The 16699-nt window shown below is 35.1% G+C and overlaps 1 protein-coding gene across 2 annotated transcripts; it reads left to right on the top strand.

Annotated features, from left to right (window-relative positions):
• The first annotated feature begins 245 nt into the window (after nucleotides 1-245).
• On the top strand, nucleotides 246-16050 carry LOC113520848 (uncharacterized). Of its 2 annotated transcripts, none has more exons than XM_031910398.2 (5): nucleotides 246-545; nucleotides 8536-9323; nucleotides 12166-12288; nucleotides 12737-12919; nucleotides 13431-16050. In XM_031910398.2, exons 1-5 carry the CDS (start codon nucleotides 525-527, stop codon nucleotides 13678-13680), a joined length of 1365 nt encoding a protein of 454 aa, XP_031766258.1. In that variant the 5' UTR covers nucleotides 246-524; the 3' UTR covers nucleotides 13681-16050. The 2 variants fall into 2 exon arrangements, with proteins under 2 accessions (XP_031766258.1, XP_031766257.1); XM_031910397.2 differs by having other exon boundaries at nucleotides 12160-12288.
• The last annotated feature ends 649 nt before the right edge of the window (nucleotides 16051-16699 follow it).

Here is a 16699-nt window from a genome sequence, read left to right as displayed (position 1 = left end):
TGTTAACCCATTCACATTGTGAACGTGAATAATCTTCAGTAATAACAAGTAAGTTCAACACACTTTACGTTTTACCGTTCGTCCAGACAAAAAATAGAGCAAAAGTACATATTATCACATGTAAAGGCAGCCTTCAAAATGTTCAACTTTGTAGCCTTAGGCAGATAGACGGATGGACAAACAAAAAACAAACAATTACGGTAATTATTATAAGCGGAGGGCGCATGCGCAACTGGTCAGTCCACCATAGGCATTCGTGCACCGCGCAACCTGCGCCTATTTATATTTTGTTAAGTTCTATATTTAAATTTTGAAACGTCACTAGACATTTCTAATATTTTTTTTTTTGTTTGATTAAAATCATAGACAATATAGAATGTAACGTCGTTTGCATACACAGGACTATTTCGATAGCCAGTTGTTTCTAATAAAAAGATTTACTTTTTAGTGAGTTATTTAGTTAATTTATATCAAAGGATGAACTTTATTAATTTATAGTATTGTTTCAATAAAGTTAAATCGATATGGAGCGACAATATATTTTGGTGAGTGTTTTCAGTCACATTTTTTTTTCAACAGTCACGTAATAAAGTAACATGATGGAAATTGTAAGAATGTAGGTTAGCATTTAGATCCTATATAATCTGATAGTACATATTATATTATTTGAAAGAGGTATCATGACTCTCCGGAACCGGCGTGTAAGCACGAGACGAGTTATCAATGTTAAAAAAGCTAATGTGTGTATGAATCAAGTAAAAATAGTGATTTTTAGTAGTTGAGTCTCTTTTTCTTCTCTAAAAGAGACGTGTTCAAAACAAGCGACAAAGAATCTATCGATAGGTTCATTATCGCTACCGCATGCATTAGATGAAAGAAGATAGTAAAGTCATAAGTTTTGTTCTTTCTCATTTAAATGCTAACTCAAATTTAATTACGAAAAATAATGAAAACTAATGGGTAAATGAAACTTGTACTTATGGCACCAGTGTTGCCAGATTGGGCATATTTTTCGTAATTATGAGAAAAATAAATTCTGTTCGCGAAACTTTGGAGAAACAAAATTCTTTGAATGGGGTTGGAGAAATTTGGGTAATGTTTTGGCAATTTTAATATTTATGAACCGAACGTACGTATCAAATTAATGGGTTAAACTAAAACGCAGGGAAGGACGTTCCTTTTATGTCGTTCGCTGTATATGTATTATATGAATGCCATATGACATAGCGATGGTTAATTTTAATTTACTTTTATGCTGTATACTTTTTGACTCATAATCGAAAATGTGAGAAAAAAGATATCCCCTTTTCTTTTTATCTCTGAAGTTTGTAGAATGAATAATCTGAAATAATTATAGGTTATAAATGCATACGTGAATATTATAGGAAAAATTCATCCCATGCCAATTTTGTAAAGATTGTGATCTGTTTTTTTTTTTTTTTTTTGTTATACTAAATATAAAATAATACGTTAAACTATAGTAAGTTAAACTATATATAACTGTAATAGATTAATAAAATATATAAGTAACAGTATTCCTATAATCTTTCGTGTATTGTCTATGGCTGCGCAATTATAAAACGATTATGAGTAACGGATGTATACATATTAGTTAACATAGACAATACAAATATAAACATGTAATGTGGATTTACATTCGTAGCTAAACTACGTAAACTATTAATAGACTAACGCTTGCATGCGATTTCACCTGGACGTACTATTCATTCGTTATTAGAATAATAATTTTAATTCACTAAAAAATATGGATGATAACGCCCAAAAAATCTTTTGATAGAATATTTACAACGTCGTAGACCTCTTTAGGATATTACATAGATACAGACGAGTACCTCCATTATAAGGAAATGACAAAAAAAAAAAACAACTACCCTAGAGGAAAATATTAAGGGATCAAAAAAAAAAATGCCAAATTTTTTGAGGTTTTTCAAGTTGCTGTATTTCCCTTAAAAATGGTCGTACCGGAATTTAAATCTTCGATGAAAAAATTTTTTAAGCAACGTGTTCTGATGAATATCAAAAAAATTTCCAACTTAAAATATATGGATCGGATACCTTGTTCATTCGGCTTTAATTTGCTTTTTTGCATAGTTCGTTACGACCACTTCTTGCTAAGATATCGAACTTTGAATGGAAAAGGATCTTTTTGTCTTTACTCGTCAATATCTCAGCAACCGCTGATCACACAAGGAAATTAAGGAGGGTCGAAACCTTGAATAAATTTCCGACAAAAATAAGCTATGGTTTTTTAAAAAAAAAATTTTTTGATGATGAAAATTTTGTATTTTTTTAAAGGCTCCAAAAATTTAGTAGCAGCTACTTTTTAATGCAGCTACTTGAAAAACCTCAAGAAATTTGGCATTTTTTTGATCCCTTAATTTTTTTCTCTAGTGTATATGCCATGATGTTATATATGGAAAGCACAGATAATATAATACTATTCGACAGCATACCGTTCCCGTATAAAACCTATACCATCTGTAATATTGTTCTCTGAGCTTTTTTTTACCTTCGAATCAAAATTTATTTGAAACTGATAAGTCTCATTAATATTTTTTTACTCTAATATACAGAGTATTTATAATATCGCGCAATATAGGGTAACAATATATAGACATAGTAGAAATATTATTATTACTATCACCTACCGATCATTATAAAGAATAATAAAAAAAATTAAGAGTTTCTTACCTTTAGATTACCGAAGTGTGGCAACGTTGCATTTATCTGTCAATTTTTAAAAAACAATTGAACTTATTCAATGTTTATGATTGAAGACTAGGCAGCATGGTCTCCGACCTTAGCCTGTTCCAACACGGAACAAACGTACTAAAAAAAAATGTTTATGATTGATAATTTAAAAAGTTGTTCGCGAACTAGAATGTTAATCACGCAATGATATTTTTATTAAGTTGTTACTGAAAATTTTAATTTTGATGGAAAAAATGTATTTGAATAATTCCGAAGCAAAATATGAAGTAGGTGAAAAGTTTTAATGGTAGATTTAAATGCAATATATTCTTTAATTACTGTTAGTTCGCTTGTACCTAAAGCTTTTTTTTTTTTAATAAGTCAGTCATAAACATTGACAAAAGTTTCAATTATTTCTGAATATTGACAGATAACTACGTTGTCGCCACACTTCGGTAAGCTAAAGTTGAGAATGCTCATAATAGTTTAATTAAATTAATAATATATTCGTAGTATGATTCATTTTCTGTTTAGTGACGGAAAAAGAATAGAATGTAATGATATATGGTATTCTTGATATCGATAATATGTAGGTATGAAATCTTAAACCACAAAAATAGCAACATAGGCCAGTCCTATTTGTCCCTACCAACTTTTTTTTTTAGAGATAAGAGGCATCTCATAATATTCTGTGGTCACCATGATATTTTTTTAATGAATTGAAATAGGACGGTAACCCCGGGGGGGTTACCTGCGCTATCGGAATACACTGACGAGGCTCTAGTAAAGGATGATAAGTAGGAATTAAATGGCAGATCAGTAATCCATCATAAAGTAGTCCATCGTGATGATTTCACTAGGAATTAAACACGATGGTTTCCAGGACCGCAAGGAGATCAACCTGCTAGGGTATATTGCTACCAGTGGGGCTACTAATCCCCATTACTGACAATCCCTTCCCTCCTCATAGGTGCCGGTAAACACTGCCCGTCAGGTGGGCCGTTAACTTGTTTGTGCATTCTGAGTAGCGAATAGAAGAAGAAAACGATATATTCTGGTCTCATGGGGAGAAATTTATGCTAGTAAGCATTTTTTATACCATTGAAGCTGCAAACAAGAATACGGCCCACCTAATGATAAGTGGTTACCGTAGCTTATAAACGCCTGCAATGCCAGGATCATTACACGCGTAGTCAACTTTTGTAAAAAACTTTTCACTCTTTTTTTTAAGAATTCCATGCTGTAGTCTTAGTAAGAAATAGGAACACAACTTGACAGATTTGGATACATATAACCTATACAATTTAATTTGGCATACTCTTCATGAACTATACACATCAAGATACGGCCAACTGAAACAAACGTAAGGTCGCAGGACGGAAGCGTATGAAAAATCCTATAAGCATATACATTTCCTGATTTTTTCCATGTCGTACGTTAATGAGAATATGAACAATGAAATCGCCATTGAATTAACATATCACATATGCATACGAGTCCAAAAACTAATGCTATCACGACCTCCGAAAACAATAGCGTGATGTCACAGCCACTAGAATAGAACGAAGAGCAAATTTCGACTGATGCGAAGGCTACAGCGGTCTAATTGCTGCTGTATTATGGTATTACTGCAGGAAGGTAACTATTTTATGGGGCACCCCAATTATGTGTACTTGATCTTGTAAGTACCGCCAAGATCAGTATGTCACTATTGTTTTTGTTTACAAGTATATAAAAGAACAAGTATGTAATAATTGCGGCATAAATTATAGCGTTATTTATAAGACATAAATTGTATTAGAGGAAGAGTATATTTTATTAAATTATACACATTAAATTTTGTTTACATTTCAAGGTTTGCACCTTGGATTGCCAAATAAATTGACGATTCACCTTACGTCTACAGTACTTAATAAACAATCATAGATAGAACAGGGGCCGTATTATGAACTCTTATTTCCAGGCAGATTACAGCGTAAATTGAACTGCCTTGCTAATTCATATTATGAACGCTACAAACCAGTCAGTCAGCGGTCACGTGACAGTTGAACGACATCTTACACTAAACTTTATCGCATTGTCTTTACATAATATTAAAGTGTTGTTTTTCCATACTTTCCAATGGAAACAGCCATGCAAATACAAGCACAAACGTCGAACTATTTACCTACCTGTTTGTTATGGGCTGAAACATGACTGGAACAGAGATATCCATACAAACGACTTTTGTGTATAAATTGAAATTATTAGTTTTGCTAGCAGCTTGGCCAACCGACCTTTTTATATTTTTTTTATACATATTTTTTTTCTTTACTTATTTCAAGTAAACAGTTACATAGACAATATATAGTGGGCAATATCTTAGTGCCGCGAAACTGCTTTGCAATTTGTCTGCCTGTCTGCGCTCTTGTACATACAGCTTTATACTTTTTACTTTTAAATAATTATGAACTTATATCTTAATTTTATATGTTTGTATTTTTCTATTTTTTTTTTCATATTCTTTTTGATATATGTCTTTTTACATTACTGGTGCCCAGCCAATATATACCGATAGTACAGGGAGGGTTTACATTTCATTTTCACCCATTAAAAAAAATAATTAATGCATTTAAGCAGTGTGAAAAGATGCATTTGTAGGCCATTAAAATGACGATAGCCAACAAAATATACGTGTAAATTGCTATGATAGTAACCCTCAAGTTTAGACCACATTACCTGCTTATCATCAAGTGGGGTTTTTTTTGATGGGTGAAAATGGTATGGTAGCCCCGCCTGCGCTAACGGGATACACTGGCGGAGCACCAGTGAAGGGTGATAGATGAGAATGAAAACAGACCAGTTAGCCCATCATGATGGATTCATCAGGAATTAACCATGATAGTTTTCAGGGGGAACCGCGAGAAGGTCGACCTGATTGGGTATATTGCTAGTAATGAGATTCTCAGTCTCCATTACTAACAATCCCTTTCCCCCCTCATCAAGTGGGGTGTGATCTCTTTGACTAACCTCTATAAAAAAAAATAAAAAAAATGAACCATATAATGCTAAAAGTTGTTCAATATACTACCATCGAAGATGTCCTTGACCTGCTTACCCACTGCTGATGTTGTGATTGTGAACTTCACAATGCCCCATAAATTACCATCAGCACCTCGGTTCATTCATGTAAGTGGAACAATAGAAAACCATGATAAATCAGGTGTGGTCTTACCCTGCACTTCAGGTGGGATAAGGCAGTGAAATTACTGGGTACGGAGACATTGCACTATGGTGTACCAACGGTGTCAAAATATATTCTGTAATGTCTATGGTTCTGTTCACGTCTTATGTCTTAAGTCAATTTAACAACAAGTCAACAACGGTCATTTAAGACTTACATGAAGGCACCGCCTACTTAATTTTCTGCTTGAGTCATGGTTGAATGATAGAGAACGCCATTAGGTGTTAGGTCCGCCATATGTACACTTACTTATATAATTATGCATTAAAGTTAAAATCTTATACTATATAAAATTCTCGTGTCACGGTGTTTATTACCAAACTCCTCCGAAACGGCTTTACCGATTTTCATGAAATTTTGTGTGCATGTTGGGTAGGTCTGAGAATCGGCCAACATCTATTTTTCATACCCGTCAATGATAAGGGTGACCCACCCCAAAATATATTCTTTTATTTTTTTGACAATTTTTTTTATTATTATTTTATTATAATACATACAACTTTAAATTTTCATCGTTTTACGATCAACCCCTGTATTTTTTAATCGCGATTTTTATATTTCGCAATAAGTGGTAAAACAACGTTTACGGGGTTAGCTAGTATATATATAAAATAAATTAATTGAGATATGTTATTTTTTAATGGAAAGACTTTTCATTAAGTGCCGAGTCTTGTTCAAATTATCACATTATCAATTGAGGAATGGAGTAATTTAAGACAAGATCAGATCGATCATTTGATTGATACATGCCGGTTAGAATAAAAACTCTATTTGAAAAAAAAAGGAGGTTCAACACACTATTAATTTTCATGTATTAGTTTTTTAATTATGTAATTAGATTCTTTGTAATAATTTTTTTTTTAAACTAACCTGTCTATTTACTTTTAACACAGTAGTGTATTATAGACATAGATTGTAAGACAACATTCAATATTCCAACATAAATATTAGTAAGTCCACGATCACGGAAACTGCAGCATTCTAAACATAAAGTTATTAATTTTAATATGCAAAAAATGTAATTAAACGCGCGTAAAACTCGTTTACATTGTTAATTACTTAATCTGTTCATATCTTTTTATAAATGTTACGTAGTGAATTAAGTACATTTGTATTAATTGGACAACAAATGTAAATTCCTCAAGCGATAACAACCGGTAATGTAAAGGCAATACAAAAAATTTACAAGTGTGTTTAATATATATTTCATTAATTTTCATATTGTAATAATATGAATATCAATGAATCAATCTTCAAAAGGGGGGTAAAGAGGTTTCTTCAGGGTCGGCAACGCACGCGTTATACCTCTGGTATTGCAGGTGTTCATAGGCTACGGTAACCACTTACCATCAGGTGGGCCGTATGCTTATTTGTCACCTCAGTGGTATGAAAAAAAAAAGAATGAACTAAGCTGTTGAATATTTTGTGCGCCTTGCGTAGGTCTTACAACTGTTCTTACAGTGTATTTTAATTTCTAATATGCAAGACTTCATTTTCGAATTTTACTGTTGATGCATCATGAGAAATAATTAAGAAATATAAAAAAATCAATGTTTATTTTCATAAGAAATTGTGTCAAATTAATTAGGATTTTTAAAACTGCTACAAACCACCAACGATAAATATTTCGTCTTTTGCGTACAGAATCAGTATATGAGAAAAAATAAAAATAAAAAAAATTCACACGATACAGTATATAATTTTTTTTTTTTAGTACGTTTGTTCCGTTGTGGAACAGGCTAAGGTCGGAGACCATGCTGCCTGATACAGTCTATAATATTTCACGTCAATAGTGAGCGTGCCAAAATATTACTTTGAATATATAATAGTGAGGAATTCACACATTAAGTAACGGTGACATTTATGTGAGAAAAATGCACATATAAGCACAATTAAAAAATATTAACGAACAATAATTTCAGAAGGACTGAGAGAAACATGCAACCTCAACGTAGGCATTGAATCTATAGATGGAGCAAATTTTTTAAGTCTTTTAAAATTACTCATCGCACTTATTACTGTTAGTGACATGGCTTAAATTTTTGCGTATATGATATGTAGTAGTATTTATTGTATTATTAATACCTTGGATTTTATATTTAAGTCAATCTAACAATGTTTTGATGTAATGTAGATTTTGTTTTTATGCGACTTAGAATGGCAAACAAGCGTACGGCCCTCCTTATAGAAAGTGGTAACCGTCGCCTATAGACATGAGCAGTACTATGGACATAACAGAATATACTGTTTCGCCCATAGTACCCCCCATGCGTTGCCATTCCTGAGGACTCAGGTGATATTTCTCTGTACCCTGTAAATTCACGCCATATCCACGCCCACCCTTCAAACCGAAACACAGCCATGCAGACACAACTACTTCACGGTTGAAACACGAATAGGACAGAGGTACCCAAGCAAACGACTTCTGTACAAAGTCTTCCTCTAGTAAATAGATAGTTTACCGCTGATATTATAATAATATGGTGATACCATATTTTCAATGAAAATGGACAATCGTAGCTAAGTTAAGAGTCGACTAGACCCTATAATAGTACGAGTGGCCTTAATCGACTTTACTCAATAAGCTTCTCTTGTTTCAGGTCCTTCTGGCGTTTCTGAACTTTCAATCATCGATTAATGCTGCAGATACTGTACTCTCAGCTGTCCTAACACCCGATGAGAAGCTTCTGAGCCGTCAAAGCCGCAGCTACTACGACCCCCGATATGGCGTAGGCCGACCGTACGATCTCGGTCGTCTTTATGATCCGCGACCTTACGACAGATATTACGAATATGGTAGATTAGAATACGACAGACCGCGCTGCGGTCGTTGTGACGATAGATACGACGACAGAGATGACGACAACGACCGACGACGAGACAGGTACGACGACGATCGTCGCGTCAACCACAGACCGACGTACGGTAACCGATATGACGACAGGAATAAGAATGATGATGACGACAGAAGATACAACTCCGATAGGAACAACGGAAATAAAAACGGAACTGATGATGACAACGACTCGGACAAGAAGAGGCCTTACGATGATAAAGACAGCAGACCGAGTGGGAGCAAGAGAGGCGATAGACACAGAGATAGAAATAGATATGACGACAGGGATAGATACAGGCCTGATTACTACGATAGGTTTTTGAGGGATCCTTCAAGAGAGAGACCATACTATGACGATCCATACAGGGAAAGAAGACCAATTTACGACAGAGATTATGACGGTTATCTCGGTAGATATGATGGGTATGCAAACAGATACGATGGAATCGCTTACCCTAGTTATAGAAGGCCAGTTTACGAAGGGTACGATAGAGCATACGATGATGGTTACGGAGGGTACGGCCCAGGCGTTGGTCGAGGACCTCACGATAGGTGAGTGAAATTTCTTTATCTTTTAATTTCGCGTCAATTAATAATGAAATTGTACTTATAGATAAAGTATTAGTAAAAGGCACGTAGGTAAGTATAGTTTAATGGCACCACGCGCCGCAGGTATATTCTGTGACTTCTATGGTTCTATACATAGGCGACTTATCAAGTGGTCCAAGGCTGGACTTATAGTAGGCAAATGACGTCATTGAAATTTAATGAAGTAAGGTATTATAGTGTTGGATATATCTTATATATTTGCTTTTAGGGTCAGCAGAAGTGTTGCATGTTAACCCATCGAATTTTTGTACTTTTCCCAGCCTTATACTATCATTTTATAGGTCCTAAGCATTACTTTTACGATATTTCGTGGTTTAAGATATCTATAGACTTCTTGTTCCGGATAAGTTGATCCCAATAGACTAATACCTACGTATACTTGCCAACAAATAACAGTTGAACATCAGGTGTTTCATAGATTCCGATTCTTAACAGTACAATCTGCCCATCTTGTATAATGTATACCTTACTGGCATGTGTTCAGTTAAGACACCCATTAGGCGTCTTGCCTGTTGTCTGTCTCTACTGTAGATGAGTTTATCCTATCTTTGTTATTAAAGATTTTTTTAGGATGTTTGAGACCATTAAATTCTCTCCATTTCTTTTGCTGTTTTTTTTTTTACCACAAACTCCTCAAGTTCGTTTAAATATACTATTAAATGAAAGCGTACCTATTATTTTGACTTTGTTTGCACGTTTCTATACCTAACACTGGTAATTTGCAAAGTTCAATGCCCGTAAAATTGACAATACCTACCGTTACAATTATATACATAGTGTCGAACATCAATGAACATACGCTTTCACCTAAAATTGTGTATCACACGTGCTCAATACTCAGATAATGGTATAACTATTGTAAATTAGATCAACGTAACGGTCATCGGAGATGGTCAATTATTTTCGCGCCATTATTGCATCGCACCTCGACGCCATTGTTAAAATAATAAAAGGTAACACTTGTAAAGATTTATCATTTTTTTACATATTTTTTTTGTATTTGAAACTAAGTTGACACGTTGTTAAACTATTAGAAATAAATACATATAAAAATAAGTACACAGAGCAAGTAATCACTAGGGTTTGTCTAAAGTAAGAATATAAAAAAGCTTTCTTTTTGAGTAGCATAGATTTTTTTTTCTTTCTTATGGCATGGTACAAAGTGCATCCGCCAAAAACAAACTGATCGATATTGTAATAAAAAAATAATATTAAAGCAGAAAAACTCGACCGCCAAATTTTACGTTTCCCGCCGTAGCATAGATTAAAAATAGTGTCTATGATCCTTAGATAACTTTTTTATTCTTATATAAGCGCGCAGGTATTATCCTTAATTTATGTGTGAGTGAATTCATATCTTAGATTACACAAAGGCTTGGTGTCTATAACACTAAAAAGTGCGCCAATTTTTTTTTATTAAAAATATTACGCATTTTCTGTGATATTTTTGGCACTCAACGTTTTAATTGTACATACAGTAGTGTATTATTAATATGTATAATAATTAAATATTAAGCTAAAATTATTAACAGCATATGAAACAATCGATCTCGTTTTCTACTAGTAATTTAATATAAAATATTCATGACATCCGTTTAAAATTAACTTCTCATTAATATTTTAACTAAAACCTTTTAAAATAGTTTTAACGTCATTGATACAGCTTTAATATTATTAGTACATATAAGTACTTTGAAGTATTTTGATTTACGCCGGAAACATCGAAAACTGTTAAATTATTTATGTCGATACTAAAATTAGATATTTCTACGTAAAATGGAATAAATGATTGGGGTCTATATTCAATAACTTCTTGTTAAAATGTTCCTATAAAATAAACATATCACATTAAATACAATAAACATCAACGTAACAATCGGCATTGAACAATATAGGTACATACTTAGATGATTATCCAACAAAATACTAACAATAATTCTATACAATTATCCAATTTGCAATGCAATCTTGACACGTTTAGACACATTATGAGTACAAAGATACCGCTACTTAAAACACCTTTGGAATTGTTTAGATTAATTCGCGAACCGGTATTTATTTTTTCCGCCATCTTGTTTTCCCGTTGGCTGACCACCGGTTGAGTACCCCTAGGCAAAATGCGGGCACTGACCTTGCTTCCTGGGTGTTCGAAATTCAAATAAAGGTCATAGAACCGAAGATAACGTTTTTAGTTGTTCTAATTTCGATTGACGACATTAATAAAAATTAAAATTACGATTAAACTTTTTTTTTAATTTTTAGGAACTTAATTCTACAATATGCAAGTACCATAGATTAAGGATAATAGGTACGATATCTAGTTTTATAGCTTAATTTGAAATGGCAAACGAAGATAATGGCTCATCTAATAAAATGTTATAACCTTCGTCGCTTTTAACTGTAAGATGTAGTTTCACCCGAAGTCGTATCATGATGTTAAATAGTCGTACGTTAAATTCCTCGCATCATGGGCATTACAGAATATATTATGATAACTATGATCCCTCATGTATTTTCATGAGGACTATAGACAATAAGTCTCTCCTATAAGAGGGGTTATGAAACTTCGGGGGCATGCATGGCAGGCGAATTGTCAACCGCAGTTAGGCTTTGGTGATGTTTTAACAGGGACGCTGCTGCCCATCCTTCTACCATTTAGTTGCCTCGATCGCCTCTTACGACACTCATGGGAAAGGAAGTACTCCTTCAATTTATGCCGGGACTACACGACTACTAAGATAAGATCTGTAAATGCCAATGAACGAATGGGAACTGTCAGTTTCAGGCCTTGGGACGAGACGTATCGTGGACAGGCAGGATGGGACGCCGGCGGCAGGGGTTACTATTTCGCGTCAGGCCGCCCTGACGCCGCCCCCGCGCCGGCCTGGGACCGACCAGGATATACTAGGTAAAGTTGTGGATTGATTTAGGTATATTAAGAGCGTTCACTCCGAAGCTCGTTCATACTTCACCAATGCTTAGCAAAGAGTGGCATTGTAGGAATTAATAGTTAGGTTCGGCATGAACGCTTCTAAAACGTAGCTTATGGGGATTTGATTTATATTTGAGTATAGACTTAAAAGTTTTTTTTTTATGGTTGGAAATAAAATGGTGACTTTACATGCTCTATATACTACACTGATGAGTCAACGATGAATGAGTGGATGGTATTATAGATAAGAATGAAAGCAGTTCAGTTTAATACATCATGATGTTCCAAAAAAATTAATCACGATAGTTTCCAGTGGAAACCGCGTGGGTGTTAAGACCGCGTTAGATCCTATTACTAACAATTTTCCTCACTACCTGGCTATGATTGCAGGTGTATTTAATTATTTACTGCAATCTATTTCTAGACCACAAGAAAGCGGTTGGCAGAATGTGGGTTACGGCGGTGGCGGATACCGCGATCCGTTAGAGTACCGCGGGTCGATTGGTTACGGACAGGACGGCGGTTACCGGCAGGACTTCAACACGGGCTACGGACAGGCCAGTGGCTGGCAGAATGTCGGCGAGAGGAGACCTTATAGAGATCAAAGGTGAGCTTCAAACATGTCTTCGTGCGTAGCTAAAAGCTTTGCTCGGATTCTGGGATGGGTACCAAACAAATCTGGGATGGACATAGCCCACCGGGCCCCTCTTCAAATTACCCATGATTATCGCTTAGATGTTTATTTGTTTTTTAGATTCTCCATTTCCTAATTAAATATACTCTTTAAAATCTACTTTTTCTTTTGCTAAATCAGACCTTATTAATCTGTTAATTATAAGCATTAAAAATAAATTGCCAAATGGATCACTTCGTATAAAAACAATGCGCTTACAGCATCACTTAAAAACTGTATTTCACATTTATATTTAAAGAGAAAGTGTATTTTTCTTCATTACACTAAATTAGCTCTATATTTGTGAACAAGAGAAGAGTAAGAAGTTAAATTCATTGACTGTTATCACTTTCCATTATATCTAGGTCATTTGCTAGATTGGTATTTCTTATAATACATAAAAACACACAAATAAAATTTATTAAAAAAAAAATATTGATTTCAGTGGCGTGGCGCATCTCGATGACCGCAACACCTACAATCAACCATCTCGCGATACCCAGAGCACTGGCTATGGACAGAGTAACAATAGACAACCAACGAATTATGGACAAAATACATATCAATCTAGTAATATAGCAACTGGTTACGGGCAAACCAGTAGTACAACACCCAGCACCAGCTACCTCTTTCAAAGAGAAGACGAAAGGGTCACTACGAAATCAACTGACGAAACTACCAAGGCGCCATCTTAGTTTATTTTTTATTCTGTAGCCTATGGACTGTCTATAGCATGGCTGGACAGTCGTAATATTTTACGCTAAGGCAGACAACCGTCCACTATCCATAACCATACCTCGCAGTTATACTGGCCGAATCGCGGGGGATAAACACAACCGTCCAAGCTCTCCTGACAACTATATTTATATTTATAGTACAATATTTTCTCTACTCCTGTTCCTCAATGACGCTTTCTCCCCCATCGGGGGTAACGTACGACATAGTGATAACTTCGGTGCCAGACAGCACACCATCTTCCAGCTTGCTTATTGCTGCAGCAGCTTTTCTTCCAGTCTTCTGTGACATGCTCCGACTCCTGTGCCACTGATGAACGAACTCTCGTAGCTCGAACGCTATCTCCGATCGATCTCCTCATTCGCTGGTACTCGTCTTGTTAAGCTATGGCATATAAACGCTTCCAAAAGCAGCCATGTTCAGTCAGAATCTGGAAGACCCCAAAGCCACGTCCGAAAAGAATCGATGGAGCTCTCGCCCGTCTGCGGATGAGGTCCAGCGCTCTTGCCACGCCAAAATGATCTCGTTCCTAATTTCTCGTTCACGTCTGCTGAACTTCTGTTATGGCACGAACTGACGCTCTACGTCTATCCTGCCAGCACGGATTACCTCCAAGTCAGCAGACAAAACACCGGCGAGCACTACCAGCACTGCTATACTGACACTCCTGTATGCCTTGGTCAAGTGAACAAGGCATATAAGAGCTTGGCTGATAATTTTTTTTTTAATAAAAAAAAAATTGCACCTTTTTTTAGTGCTGCCAGTAATAACTATAATATATCGGTATTTCTATATATTACATGCATGTGGTCAGTGGCGTAACAATATATGTAATCATAATGGCGCAGAGTGGACATAATGGCACCCCCCCCCCCCACCCTGTCCCTGGTTCCAGAGGCCGTGAGCACAAGAAAAATCTAACGTTTATTGCATAATTTTGTAAAAAAAAAAGTTTTAATCAATTTAAGGATTATTAAATTAAGAACATACACGAATTATTTAAATAAATTATCGACATGGTATAATTTTCAAGTAGAACTAAAAATCGACACATTAATTATAATAGTGTCGGTAAATATGCATATCCACTTATTGATATATTATATAAAATTTATACTACAACGCCGAGCCTTTTAGATAAATGAAGGGCCCCACCCAATAAGTACTACGAGCCTCAGATGATGTAGTAACGCCACTGCATGTGGGCTATGTTAATAATGTAAATCCACTGATATAAATTGTACTTTTTTATATAAACTCTATCTAAACGTAATTAAGCTCAAATTAAGGTATTACATTTCCATAAATAAAATAAACTTTAATATTATAACTCAAATTTTAAATACACTATCGCAGGGGTTCCCAAACTTATACTTTGAGAATAAATAATTTTTTAGCGCCCCCATTTTTTCACCTACTTTAAAACCACTATTACTTCAAGATTAACAAATCACCCCCCAAGCCTCTACACAACGCCCCCATTTTTTTTCTGGGTCTCTTACCGCTCCTCTTTAGGTCTGCAGCGCCTAAGGGGACGTTATCGCCCACATTGGAAAAGGCTGCACTATCGGGACTTAATGCCATACAAAAATTGTTTGCGGGTAAATATTTCCTACATACTTGCTTCTTGCCGATGCCGATGTTTCGACGTGGTTTGCATGACGTCGTGGTCACGACAGAAGTAATAAAGAAGTAGGTATTTTTTTTTATGGGTGAAAATGGTATGGTAACCCCGCCTGCGCTAGCGGGATACGCTGGCGGAGCGCCAGTGAAGGGTGATAGATGAGAATGAAAACAGGCCAGTTAGCCCAGCATGATGAATTCATCAGGAATTAACCATGATAGTTTTCAGGGAGAACCGCGAGAAGGTCGACCTGGTTGGGTATATTGCTAGCAATGGGATTCTCAGTCTCCATTACTAACAATCCCTTTCCCCCCAGAAGCAGGTATTTAGGTACTACATACAAAAAAAATTCCATCCCTATAAATCCTGATAGTGTATTTAAAATATGAGTAAACAACGCGAAAGTGTAAAATCATTTATTACGATAAAACATTGCCACCTCAATGGTATAAAAAATATTGTACCCAATAGTTTTTTAAACTGTAAACTAGGTTTATTTTCAGTATTACATGATTACGATTCATGAGATTAGAATAAGTAGTTATGTAAGTTTAATATAAGTTACATGCAAATGTATAAATTCTGAATCCGTCCATTTATTGTGTCTTAAATCAATCAAATATTGCCATAGGTAATCTTGTATTTTATTAATTTGCAAAATAATTTCAATGAGTAATGTATGTTTAGTAAATAAAAATAAAAGTTATATTGTTTTATTATACCACTAGCGGCCCGCCCCGGCTTCGCACGGGTGCAATTCGGATACTAAATATACTACACAGCCTGTTAAAAATTAACCCTAATACCGATAAAATACGAGCAATCAATTTCGAAAAAATTGTCACGCTGAAAAGCACGGTCCTATATTATGCATGTGTTACACATATACACCTTCCTCTTGAATCAATCTATCTATTAAAAAAAAACTGCATCAAAATCCGTTGCGTAGTTTTAAAGATTTGAGCATGCATAGGGACGGACAGACAGCGACTTTGTTTTAGACTATGTAGTGATATTATGTAGGATGGGAGGGATGGGCAACAGCGTCCTGCTTAAAACATCACCAAATGCCAAAGTTCAGTTGCTAATCCGCTTGCCAAGCGTGGCAACTATTTGTAAAACCTATGTTCTGCAGTGGACAGTTGACGGTTGATACGCTGATGATGATGTGGTGAAGATCATGATCTATATTGTGTGGTTATTAATAAGAAGTCTCAAAATAAAATGATATACCAAGCTGTTCACCGAACGTGGTGGTGGTGGTGGTAGGCTTATATGTTTTATGATTTAGTACCAATATTATAACCGGCTTCAAAAAAGGAGAATTTTCTTAATTAGTTTTTTTTTATTTTCTC

Source organism: Galleria mellonella, unplaced genomic scaffold (genome assembly GCF_026898425.1).
Source record: "Galleria mellonella isolate WM207_F2 unplaced genomic scaffold, CSIRO_AGI_GalMel_v1 utg36, whole genome shotgun sequence".
In the NCBI taxonomy this organism is placed as follows: domain Eukaryota; kingdom Metazoa; phylum Arthropoda; class Insecta; order Lepidoptera; family Pyralidae; genus Galleria; species Galleria mellonella.
This window is presented reverse-complemented; position numbering and strand designations above follow the sequence as displayed.

Coding starts and splice junctions, on each gene's coding strand:
- LOC113520848 (XM_031910397.2), top strand. CDS start 525: ATGGAGCGACAATATATTTTG. Junction 546..8,535: donor TGGAGCGACAATATATTTTG/GTGAGTGTTTTC, acceptor CTCTTGTTTCAG/GTCCTTCTGGCGTTTCTGAA. Junction 12,920..13,430: donor AGACCTTATAGAGATCAAAG/GTGAGCTTCAAA, acceptor TATTGATTTCAG/TGGCGTGGCGCATCTCGATG.